At 46.8% G+C, this 13,014-nt stretch overlaps 1 protein-coding gene across 5 annotated transcripts in view; it reads right to left on the bottom strand.

The window, feature by feature from the left end:
- Positions 1–401: 401 nt before the first annotated feature.
- Positions 402–13,014, bottom strand: part of Sap130 (Sin3A associated protein 130) — a 55,928-nt gene continuing 43,315 nt past the window's right edge. For 4 of the 5 annotated variants that reach the window (XM_021234691.2, XM_005065314.4, XM_013124799.3 and 1 more), the window contains exons 17-21: positions 7,046–7,294; positions 6,778–6,903; positions 4,423–4,526; positions 2,504–2,617; positions 402–1,273 (exon numbers count right to left, since the gene is read on the bottom strand). In XM_021234691.2, the coding sequence (XP_021090350.1) occupies positions 1,115–1,273; positions 2,504–2,617; positions 4,423–4,526; positions 6,778–6,903; positions 7,046–7,294 (752 nt within the window). In that variant the 3' untranslated portion in view covers positions 402–1,114. The remainder of the gene's footprint in view (positions 1,274–2,503; positions 2,618–4,422; positions 4,527–6,777; positions 6,904–7,045; positions 7,295–13,014) is intronic. The other variant, XM_013124812.3, reaches the window with a different exon arrangement.

Below are 13,014 nucleotides of genomic sequence, written 5' to 3'. Positions count from 1 at the left end.
AAAGTAAACTCACCCAGGACTCCACTGCCAGCACTATAGCCATAACAGTCCTTGTTTTGACCAAGTTATACGAGGCTAATTTTATAATTAGAGACAGGAATTTGTGTAGCCCTGGCTGTCCAGGAACTTGTTCTGTAGACTAGGCTAGCCTCAAATGGAGATCTCCCTGCCTCTGCATTCCCAAGTGCTGGGATTAAATGTGTATGACATCACTGCCTGGCTTTATATCAGGCTTATTTTAAGACAAACAGGAGCCAAGAGACTTTACCACTGAAAACATCTTCAGATCACCAGGTTACGTGGAATTCAATGGGGAAGAAAACTTGAGCCCATTACAGTGAACACTGTGAGGACTGTGAACACCTCAGAGATGCACATTAGGAAGAGGCAAACTGCTCATCTACAAAAGCCTCTTCTAGTCCTTTATTAACATTTAGAGATGCGTGGTACATATGATTAACAGCATCACACCAGTGTGGAGTACAGATAACTCAAAGTTCCTGCAGCACAGGATCCCAGAGCAGCGCAGCGTTGCTCTCAACCTCCACAAGAATCCAGCTCTGACACAGGCAGGACAGACCATGTCACAACGTCACTTGGGAAGTGGATGATGGCTGATCGCTGGACCCCTTTAGTGTGAGATGTGGCAGCTCTCGGGGTGCTGTGGCACCACTGTAGGCCAATTTGGACACTGGACGGTCAAACCGAAGAACTGACTGGAGTGAGAAGAGGTTTTCTGTTTAGTCTAGAGATAACAGATTGTCCAAGTGGATACTTTCAGTCCAGGCTCAGTTCAGGCCCTGCAGGAATCCACCAGATAAATACAGTCTATGGACTGGAAGGCTGCAAACTCAGCTGGTCGTCTGTGTCACCGAGCATCAGGAGCTGCTGAAGACAGGTGTAACAGGCGTGCACCCGGAGGAGGGAGGACTCACCTTGTCAGTCCAGCTCTGACCGTTCCGTGCCACCTGACCCGCTTCCTCAAGTAAATGAGGAAAACTGTCCTGTCCCGCATTTCAACGCTCCACCGTGAAAGCAGCCAAAGCCCTCTCCCCTTCCCCCCTGAATCATTATTCTTCATAAATTCTGTTTCCAAGTCCTGATTCTTCTGGGTCTACACCTTTTCCTTTCGCTTCAATTTCGACACTTTCTTGACAGTCCCGTTCTTGTTGAGGAGCTTCAGGACCCGATCTTTGTGATCCAGAACCTTAAGCATAGAGTCCCTGGCTTCGCTGATTTGGTCCATCACTAGTTTACACCTCTGCATGTTTCCCTGGAACAGAAGACACACCATTACCTGGCTGTCATGGGGATGAAACGGCTTCTAGAGGCCTGTTCACTCCACGGAGAACAAGGCTGACTATACTGTCCCTTTGAGTTCCTGGCCAGGGAGGCCGAGGCCTCACTACACCTAATTTGTGAGACTTACTGCTGCATGTCTTGGTAAACGGACAAAGGGAGTCGAGCTGCAAGTGGATGTCCTTGCTGGCCGCCCTTACTGTGTTGAGAGAATTGTTACCAATAGTTAATTACTTAAGTCTTGTAGACCCTGTATGCAACGCTACCAACTGGCCAGGCAAAATGAACTTACTGGTGCAAGCGGGCAGCCTGCTACAGGGGAAAGAACTCCTGACTGGATCTGTGGTGGCTCACAGGAGGAAACCCGTCTCTGATACCCAACGCCTGAGTACAAAGAAGCCTGTGGCGGGGAGGTCATAGGCTCACTGGTAAGGGGCGCAGATGTTTGTAAACACCCACCCATGCTCCTTAAAAACAACTCTAATGAAACTCAAGGGGCTGCTGAAAAAAAAGACATTAATGTAGAAAAGAGACTAATCAGGAAGAAGAAAGAATCAGTGGGAGGGAGACAAAAGAAGATAACATCAAGAAAAAAAAAGAAAAAGAAAAAGGGTCTGGAGAGACAGCTCGGCAGCTACCGGTGTTTGCTGTCCTTCAGGAGGGACTGAATTGGCTTCCCAGTCCTGCCAGTGCTCACACTGTTTGCAATTTCAGTTCCAGGGGGTTCAAGACCCTCTTCTGGTCTCTGCACATACATATAATGTATATAAAACTAAAGAACCAGAGTAACTAAAATGGCTGAGCACCTCCTGGTAATGCACACTGAAGGAAGTAGGTGTGTACAAAGCCACTCTCGCAGTGGGGAATGGCTATGGGAGGGTGTGGAGAGAGGGAAGGGAAGACAGAAATGCTGCGATTAAAACCCAGCCCAAATAAACAGACAAATGGAGGGAAAGAAGGGGAGGCGCTTCCGTGCCCAAATAAACAGACAAATGGAGGGAAAGAAGGGGAGGCGCTTCCGTGCCCAGATAAACAGACAAATGGAGGGAAAGAAGGGGAGGCGCTTCCGTGCCCAGATAAACAGACAAATGGAGGGAAAGAAGGGGAGGCGCTTCCGTGCCCAGATAAACAGACAAATGGAGGGAAAGAAGGGGAGGCGCTTCCGTGCCCAGGCAGTACTCAGAAGGCTGAGGACGCATCCAACCTGTATCAGCTCATTTATCCGATGGAGATCGTCGTCAGTCGCTGCTTTCTTCTTGGGGATGATCCCTTCCTGGAGGTTGGTAAGTCTTTCGTAAACGTCATGCTCTAGGTTTGTCTGCAACACAAGAGGGAGCACACTGTGACCGCAGAGACACTTTCTGTGTCACCCAAGCAAACAAGCTCACTCTGTGAGCTGTTGTCAGACAGCATGGATGACCCAAGGTGCTAACATTAACAAACAGCAAAGGAATGAATAAATACTGTTACAGTTTTTCATAGTTTAGAGCCCGTCTTCAAAGACAACTCTGAAATAATACACTGAATCCAAAATTCCTCTGAAAAATAACTATCATTTTCACAGAAATATGATTTTATATTAATTTAACTCCAGAATAGTACAATATTTTGTTTGTTATTTGTTTTTTAGTTTCATGTATCTCAGGCTGACCTCAAACCTATGGTGTATGACTCTGAACTTTTTTTTTTTGGTTTTTCGAGATAGGGTTTCTCTGTGTAGCTTTGGAGCCTGTCCTGGCACTTAACTCTGTAGACCAGCCTGGCCTTGAACTCACAGAGATCTGCTTGCCCCTGCCTCCTGAGTGCTGGGATTAAAGGCTTTCAGCACCACCGTCCAGTGGACTGAACTTCTGGTCATACCGAATTGCAGACACGTGCCAATGCATCGGCTTTATATAGGGCTGGGGATCAAACTCCTCCTGCATGCTAGGTAAGCTCTCTCCTTACCTTTTTCTTTTTTAAAGATTTATTATTTTACGTATGAGTGCTCTATCTGCATGTACACCTTTATGCCAGAAGAGGGCATCAGATCTCACTATAGATGGCTGTGAGCCACCATGTGGTTGCTGGGAATTGAACTCAGGACCTCTGGAAGAGCAGCCAGTGTTCTTAAATGCTGAACCATCTTTCCAGCCCTCTCCCCTTACCCTTTTTTTTGACAAGGCCTTGCTCCGTAGCTCAGGCTGGCCTCTATCACAAAATCTCTTCTTCGGCCTCACAAATGCTACCACACCTAACATTACTGTCTTTAAACTCAGCAGAAAATGGTCTTGAGATCAATGTTACTCCAAAGATGGGACTTGTTTGCAAGGATGCTCTGGCTGCGTTGCCTTAACTCTGACGGGAAGAGATTTCTGTCCTAGGTTTGTAGGAACGGCGGTTCGCAGTTCACGTAAGCTCTGGCACCGGGCAGATGACAGAAGGTGCAGCCCAGCTCACAGATGTTCATGAGGCAGGAGAAAAGGGCAGAGTGCAGCATGTGGGGCTGATAGGGGCGGCTCTCAGAACACGAGGAATGAGCAGGCGCCATGGGAGGCAGGCTTCGTGGAGAAGACCCCGGCCTGCTCTCCAAAGCAAGATGGCACAGGTCTGCGTCCTGCTAGGAGCTGGTAGGTCACTGGGGCCTGCTACTTGGCGAGAAGCAAACCGTGTGGTGGCCCACGGTGAGGGAGCTGCTCGACTACAGAGCCTTCTGAGGAAGCAGAGTGCTTGGGAGAGAGGCTCAAGGCAAGGGCACTTAGCCCTCTTGTGCATGTCCTCACAGGACGCGGTAATGCCACCCTGACTTCAGGCTCGCACTACAGCACTCTCAGGTATTTTAGACCCAGACCTGGATAGATGGCTCAGTGAGTGAAGACACTTGCTCCCAAGCATCATAATCTGAGTTTGACCCCCTAGGACTCACATTGTAGGAGAGGGCCTACTCCCAAAGACTGTCTGTCCTCTGACCCACCTCATCAAGTAAATAAACAATGACTTTAATTGTGGAATCACAGGCCTACGTGCCTGTATCACCCCACTTCAGGCAGCTCTGGGGATCAAACCCGGGGCCTGTGGTCCCTCAGGCTGGCTGCCTGCTGGGTTTCCTCTTTGGCATGACGCAAGTGACAGAACGGCACCTACCAGCTGCAGTAACTGGGCCGCACAGAGGTGGACTTTCCAGCCTTGGGCACGGCAGGACACACCCTTCTGATTGGCTATTTCTTGTAGCATAGCCTTCTTCTCCTCTGGAACCACACACAAATAAAGTTAATTAAGTATTATTCTGTTTGTTATAAAAGCACAAGCATTTGGATTCAAGGAGCTTACATGTCAACACTTTATCAGAATTTCTTTCCTCAAACATCTTTATAAATAAGTCTCCTGCATTTACATCAGGAGGATGAGGGGCCAACAATATGTGTAATACTTTTTCAGACAGGGTCTCACTATGTGGCCTTGTCTGGCCAGAAACTTGCTGTGTAGACCAGGCTGACCTCACTCACACCCACAGAGATCTATACGATTCTCCTTCCTGAGTGCTGGGATTAAAGGAGGCACCATTGTACCAGCTTCTTTTCTATGTTTTCATCAGTTCGACGAGAAAGCTTTTAAGTCACACTGTGCTAACAGGGTGAACTAGCAGGACAGCTAGCTCCTATGGCAATCTTGCAGAGGAGAAATGGTCTTCTGTAAACGGAGCCTTGTTCTGTGTGTGGGGCACCTAAGTGCAGCTGGAGAGCTGGACCAGACATTCTGGAAGCTTTTTGGAGTTACCTATAATTTAATAGGATTACCAAATGGGGATTGTATTTCTTTCTTTCTCTTTTTTCTTTTTGAGACACGGTTTCCTGTGCAGCCCTGGCCCTCCTGGAACTCACTCTGTAGAACAGGCTGGCCTGGAACTCACAGAGATCCGCCTGCCTCTGCCACCTGAGTGTCTGGATTAGAGGTGTGTACCACCACCATGGGCTCTTATTTTTGGGGGGGGGTGGGCTTGTATTTCTAATGTGGGAGAAGAGAGACTTAGACACACAGTGACCAGGCAGCACAGAGGTAGTTTCTTGCCTCGAGCACAAAGGGACAGTTCTTTCTGATTATCTATTTCCTGTAGTATGCTATTCTTATCCGAAACCATATGTTAATAAACAAACTATAAATAAAATAAACATGATGCTATCACAAAGACTGGGAGGCACAGGTTAGGTCTGAGGGCTGTGTGTAAAAAGGTGAGTCTAGTCTTATTTGCTCCGTAGTGGGCCGTTTAGCTGGACGGCACAGTTTCATAGGGGAAGCTGCTGGAGGCTGCTTCAACCAGGGTGTGCTAGAGCTCTGGACTCTCAATTTTGACGTGAACTACTTTGTTCTACAAACTGTATTCATTAAAAAATTATTTAACTGGAAAATATTAAACAGCAGTATCCTCCTGCAGGCCTTCAAATACTGTCAGCTAAGGGTGACCTCGAACTCTGATCCTCTTGTCTCTGCTTCCCGTCCTGGGATTGCAGATACGTGCTACTGTTTGCTTTTGTGTGGTGCTGGGAACTGATCTTAGGGATTCTTGCAGGTTAGGCAAGTACTCTACCAGCTGAGCTCTCTCTCTAGCCCAGGCTGGTCCTGCTCAGCTTCCGAGCACTGGGTTAGGCACAGGCTACCGTATCTTGTCCTTTCCCCTGAAGTGTGCACACCCACAACACCAAAGCCGGGAAGGCAGAGGCAGAAAGACCACGGCTCAAGGCTAGTGCGGGACATCCGGCAAGGAGGGGGTTTCCAACCGTATCACCCAGGGCCTTGCACATACGATACAACTTACCATTAACATGCGTCACCAACAACTTTGTGTCTTTATTCTTCTCAGCTTTAAGAGCTTTTCCAGAGAATGATTTTGTGTGTATGGGTGTATTTTTACTTTCTTTATTACCACATTTGTCTCTGGTGTCCAGGGAGGCCAGAAGAAGGCATTGGATCCCTGGAACTGGAGTCATCTAATTATCTGGTTGTAAGCCACCGTGTAGCTGCTGAGAAGGGAACTGAGGTATTCTACAGAAGCAACCAGTGGTCTTAAGCACTGAGTCATCTCTCCAGTCTCTCCCTCACCTAGGTCATTTTAAGGGTTTCATGTATGTGTTGAAGGGAAGATCTTAGGAAACAAATACCTATAGTATACGTAATCATTTTAGCATTCTAGAAATTATAATGTACTTCTATCTACGTTAAACTGCAACACAATTACAGGCTGCCTGTGAGTACTCAGGAACTGTTAACACACAGAATTTATTATAACCGAGGCTTCTCCTTGTTCATTTCACTGGGATTCTAATAAACACACAGCTTTCTGGGAACAAAGAATAATTTTCCACTGTTATACTCAACTGGATATTGCCTATTTTGGTTGGAAATTAGAGAATTGTGATCCTGGTGCTTTTTATTGTGACTACAATGCAGCTTTCATGTTATGCCATTTCATGATTAATACTAGACATTTCTGAAGAAACTAACCTTTGACCCGGACGTCACTGTACCTCTGGAAGTGGTGGTAGGCAGCTTTCCAGGGGTTCCGATAGTGGCGAAGCAAAGTGATGGGAGGTCTTGGTCGCACTGGGACATACCTCACCCCTTCTTCATCTACTCCAAAGAGAAAGCAGGGCAGTAAGCGGCATGTCACATGTCTGAAATGACCCTCAAAGTTCAGTAGCAGTGAGCGAGATGCAAGACGGATACTCTGAGCTAGGTGGTGAGTGCCGGGAGACCATCAGCCGGGCCTTACCAATGTACTCTTTGGGCGGAGACTTCCGTTTCTCGGCCTTCACCAGAAGACTTTTGGCAGTGGCCTTCTCATCGTCAGTGCTGTTGGTCTCCATCATGTCCCCTTCCTCTGTCGAGATCACGTGCTGCTGCTTTCGCGGCTTCTTCCTTGGGGAGGCACCAGGCGGTAGGTCACTCGCAGGCATGGACAGGTTGCTTGCCAGCAAAGCCAGAGATGGAGACACAGCGTTGGCAGCCAGGGGAGGGACTGCTGTTGGGGTGAAGCACACATCATGAGAACCAAACCCTCAGTTTCCAGGGTGACAGTTAGGAAGACAGCTGGCTGGCCAACAAGCACAGAGGCTTCCTATGGGTCTGGGGTACGGAAAACCCTCTGAGGTAAGAGCTGAGAACAGCTTCCTACTAGTCACCAGGCCCCGAGAAACTTAGCGCTAGTCTGCACTAGTGTGGAGCATGTAGCAAGGGCTTCCCAATTGCACAGGTTCACCTGAGTTTTCATTTTTATTCTGCCACACACAAACAGGGGTCCTGTATCTGGTCTGTTACTCACTTCTGACAGCCATATCCTATATCACTGTCACCAGCAACTGCGAACTGCCTCTCATCTATCTTAATCACTGACTCTCCAGGAATTTCCAGAGTGGCTTCCAGCAAGCCTTGGACCTCACTAGGAACTATTGCCTATTCACCCTCCCGCTGGCTGTCTTAGAACTCACTCTGTAGACCAGGCTGACCTTGAACTCACAGAGATCCGCCTGCCTCTGCCTCCCAAGTGCTGGGATTAAAGGCGTGCGCCACCATTGCCCAGCTTAAGATCCCAACTTTTTATTTCACTGTTTGTCCTGTGACTATACATTCTCTCTCTTATCATTCTTCCCTCAAAGGCTGACTGTTTCAGTTGTCTCTGATGTACTGTTGGAAGGAGAGGCCCACTCCACCCAGACAGAAAGAACTTAAGAAGTGATTTCTAGCCGGGAAGTGGTGGCACACACCTTTAAGCCCGGCACTCTCTGTGAGTTGGAGACCAACCTGGCTTATAAGAGCTAGTTCCAAAGCTACAGAGAAACCCTGCCTCACCTCCCCCCCCCCAAAAAAGAAGTGATTTCCTAGAATAAAACCCTTTGACTCTCCACAGCCTCAAGAATATCGTCAGGACAAATGCCATTTGTATCTGCAAACTATTAAAAGACTAATTTATCTTTTCTTTTTTAAAGATTAGCTGGCACTATAGACAGTGAGCCACCGAACCAGATCTCTGTACCCCAGTGAATGATAATCTCTTCTCTCTATACATCTAACAGCAGTTGTAATATTACTATATTTCGGCTTGCTTCACTGGTTTCCTCTTAGGCACTGTTGGTATGGTAGTCAATGAAATACAACTTAACATTGCTTTCCTTTTAATTTACTTCACCATTGGACTTCTCACTCACGTACTCATTCATTCATTCATTCATTCATTCATTATTTGTACAGTGTTCTGCCTGCACATCAGAAGAGGGCACCAGATCCCATTACAGATGATTGTGAGCCACCATGTGGCTGCTGGAAGTTGAACTCAGGACCTCTGGAAGAGCAGCCAGTGCTCTTAACCTCTGAGCCTTCACTTTAGCCCTGGATTCCTTCTGAAAATTGTTCTTTGGTGTGCTACCAAAACCCTGCTCAAAAAACCAAAGCAAACCAAACAAAACCAAAAACCAACCAACCAACCAACCAACTAACCAGGTCTTACCATGTAGTCCTGGCTGGCTTGTTAAGTCACTAGAGAGACCAGGTTAGCTCAAACTCAAGAGCTCCTTCTGCCTTTGACACCTGAATGCTGGGATTAAGGGTGTTTCGGTGTTTCCACTGTCTCAAGTGTTAGTGGTTTAGATAATTACTAACATCCTTGCTCTCACGACTCTCATGATTAAGAAGCTTTGCTCTATCTTATCCTGGGTTAGCGTTAGGATCAGCTACAGCAATCTTCTGTGGCTACACAGTTAGATTTCACAGTACTACAGGAAGACCCTCCATTCTCCAAGCTGAAGCCTTCTCCTGTATCCCTGAGATCAGACAGGCAGAGATTTTCCTCTCGATAGGCATGGTCTGTGTCCCTTCCTGCTCAGCAGCAAAGAAGTTACAGAGAATGGCTTCTTGCAGGGAGTGGTGACATGCCTGAGTTCAAGGGTAACATGACCTACACAGGGCATTCCAGGACAGCCAGAGCTACATACTAAGATCCTGTCTCTACAAAACAAAAAAGCAAAAACCAAACCAAATCAAACCTAGTTTAACTCTCCAGATCAAAGGCTTTTGCCTTATTAGCTGTTATCCTACCTAAGGCACACTAGGAACTACTCTATGATCATTTAGGTTCTTTGAAACACTGACTCATGTCAGCTCCTAAGCCACACACATGAAGTTATGTAAAGTCACTTAATTAAGCATGACAATCTCTTCAGAATCCCGCACCCAAACCTGGCGTATACAACATTTTTTTCTAAGTTACTTTCTCTATTAACCTGATATTTAGAACTATGTTCAAATCTTTTAATAAACTCCAATACTGTTTCATTAAAAAAGTAAGTTTCAGCTGGGCGGTGGGGCACTCCTTTAACCCCAGCAATTGGGAGGCAGAGGCAGGCAGATCTCTGTGAGTTTGAGGCCAGCCTGGTCTACAGAGTGAGTTCCAGGACAGCCAGGGCTATTTACACAGAGAAACCCCATCTTTAAAAGCAAACAGTTTTATTGTTACAAATCTGAAGGCAAAAAATGTGTAAGGCCTACAGAAGAATGCTGTGTCAGCATCTCAGGAATTGCCTAACTCCACCCACGACAGGCTCCAAAATATAAACTCATTGGAAAGGTTTTGCTTTTAGAATGAAAGTTCGCTTTACCCTCAGGCATCCACACATTTTTTGGCTCTCATAATCATAGCCCCACTAGTCACTGTGGTGGAGAGTCTAATAAAGAACGTAGAAGCCTGCCCTGCCTCCCTGCTTCATGGCCAAGAAATTCAACCATCCTCTCCACTACACCTTCCCGTCATAATGTACTGCTCCATTATAAGCAGAGAAACCAGGCTCAGCACCTCAAACACCACTTCACTAGGAACACCACTTAGAATGAAGCCATGGCTCCGCGGCAGCAAACTCCAGACCTTTCTCTTACACCATCCTCTACCTACTGGAACGCCCGAAGTAACTCCATTTTGTCCTAGTTCAGCTAACTCATCTCTGGCTCCACCCCCTGCCCCTAGGGCCCCGTTGAGCAGCGGTCTCAGGAGGCTGAACCTGCAATTTAGGGAGGCCCACGGTTGCACAACAAGCAGCAACTGCTTTCATCAACAACTGACCCTTTGGAAACTTGTGTTCAAACCCTCACCTGCCCCTGTGACACAGTTGCTGTTTCTGGCTTTATGAGCTCTGCCTTGCCTTTCCTACAGTTCAAGCCCTTCCTGGCACCAGCCTGCCCTCTACCCCCAGCAAATAAGACTCCTAACCTGTCCTTCATTGAGTGGCATTCGGGGCACTTCAGGAGATATCCCAGGACTCCATGACTGTCACACTGAGGCCAGAGTCCTGGAAAGTCTGCTGTATTTCCCAACACCAAAACTGAGCGGTTCCTTCTGGTTCTCCTAGGACGCAGGTTTTACTATTTTTGTCTGGCCACTGGAGGACCTGCGTGTGTGTATAAGAGAGGATCAGTCCTCCCTTTCTTTACCTGAGCTCAGACCCCAAGTGTCCCGGCAGCCTTGCCAACTGGTGAGTTCAGGTCCCCGTCTCAGAGTGACCAGGGGTGGGCTGGAGTGTTCTTTTCCTGCGCTGCTGGGGTGAGAGACTTTTGACAGGACCCATGTTGTCCTTCCTACTGAATTACAAGCTGCCTCCGATAACTGAGACAGGTCGTTCTTTCTCTTCTTGGACCACTGTGTCTGTGCGCGTGGTCTGCCTTTGTTCCTGTCCCACCAAGCCCTCTTGCTTTTGCTTACCAAACAAACAAACAAACAAACAAACAAACCCTACTTCAGACCCAAGCATGATGGTCTCTCCCAATCCCGTCCTAGGTCAGGCAGGCTCCTGCCTTGTGACAGGGAGAACAACAGAACAGCCCAGGAAGGCACTGTGCATTGAGAACAAATAAGAGGTAAACTATTTCCAACAGAGACTACTATTACTTATCTTATGGTATAAAGAGATTTAAAATTAAAGTAACTAATAAGATGCTCATACATGAAAAGGATAAAAGGGATTCTGTCTGAAATCTCTCAATAAGTACAACATCATAGCCAGCCAAACTCTGTTCAATGCTGTAAACATCAATTTAATGCTAGTTATAACAACCACATATTATATACATCACAAATACTGTCTTATGCTTTTATGCTTTTTGTAAGTTTTACCCAGAAACTTAAAAGGCCTAATTTTTTTTTTTTTTTTTTTTTGTGAGACAGGCTGTTCTGGAACTTGCTCTTGTAGATCAGGCTGATCTCAAACTCACAGAAATCCTCCTGTCTCTGCCTCCCGAGTGCTGGGCTTAAAGGCATGAACCGCTGCTACCACCGCCACCACCCGGCCCAAGACCTAACGGTTTAGCAGTATGTTCACAGGTAATATTAAGCAGACCCAACTGCCACCTTTATGACGCCAGCTATGCCTGCTAATGTCAATATCCTTTCAGGAAAGCAGGCAAGGATAGGCAAGACCATTGGCCTCTAACCTGGGCACCTAGGTGCCCAGCTAGCTGAATCTCAACATTTGCTGCAGAAGCTAGTATGCACGGGTTAGAAAATCTAGGAATGGGCGGAGGTCAGGCAGTGTAGTGTGTCCACCCACGTAGCCAAGGGATGATCACACCGGGTAAGGCAATGAATGATACATTGTCTCCTAATGCCATTTGCTATATTCATAGTTCAGAGCCTTGCTCAACCATCACCACAGAAACCTCCGCTTGAAGCAGATAAGAACAAATACAGAGACCCACAGCCACACAGTACGCGGAGTGAGAGACCTTGAAATAGCCCTAAACAGGAAGTCTCCATCAAATCCCGCCTGTCAGGGCTCAGGGAACTCAGGGGAAGAGGAAGCAGGAAGAGCAGGAGCCAATGGGGATGCAGGACACCAAGGAGCAGTGCCTTCTAGACACAGCAGGGCTGATGCCCATGGGAACTCACTCTACAGAGGGGGAAACTGAGGCCGGAGGGGGTCCCAGAGCTGAGGCCAGTGAACACAAGCCCCATTCCTAACCCAGAAGCTATTTCCACTTGCAAAGAATTTTTTTCTCCAACGTAGTCTCACTGGCATATAAACCACTCTCAAGGATAAGGTCCCATTCCCAGCATGGATGGCCAACACAACACTAACTCAATGGTAAGTTTGGATCTGTCTGTCTGTCTGTCTGTCTGTCTGTCTGTCTGTCTGTCTCATCTTTTAATCCCTCCAGGTCTTTTGCTTATACATTGTGCATTGTGGTTTCTCGTCTTGTCTTTTTTGGGATTTCTGTGTTTGCTAATGTGTGTCTCTGCATCTATGTTTCTTTTGCTTTTTCTTTGGCTCTTTTCTCTCGTTTGTTTTTTAATCTTATTTTATTATTATTTTCTTGTCTTTTTTAGTTGCCCATTTGTTTTCAAGACAGAACAAGAAAGGGTGTGGATCTGGGAGGAGTTTGGGGAGGGGAAACCATAACCAGAATACAGATGTTTTTTCAAATAAAAAAGTGGGACTGACTTATTTTAGGTAGGATGAACTATATCAAGAAAAACAAAAACAAGTCATTAAAGCTTGCAGTCAAGTCCCAGCGAGTCTGACTACACAGGGCTATGCAGGGTAAGACTTAAAGACAACATATCCCATTTTTCTAACCGCCTACTCACACTAACTGACTTAAAGATGCCTATCTATCTAGTCATTCATGTCCCTGATAACCTTGTTAAGCTTTAGCTACTTGGAGTCATAACAAGAACTGCATGTAGTAAGAATTAATTGTATG

This window comes from Mesocricetus auratus, unplaced genomic scaffold (genome assembly GCF_017639785.1).
Source record: "Mesocricetus auratus isolate SY011 unplaced genomic scaffold, BCM_Maur_2.0 Super-Scaffold_100015, whole genome shotgun sequence".
In the NCBI taxonomy this organism is placed as follows: Eukaryota; Metazoa; Chordata; class Mammalia; order Rodentia; family Cricetidae; genus Mesocricetus; species Mesocricetus auratus.
This window is presented reverse-complemented; position numbering and strand designations above follow the sequence as displayed.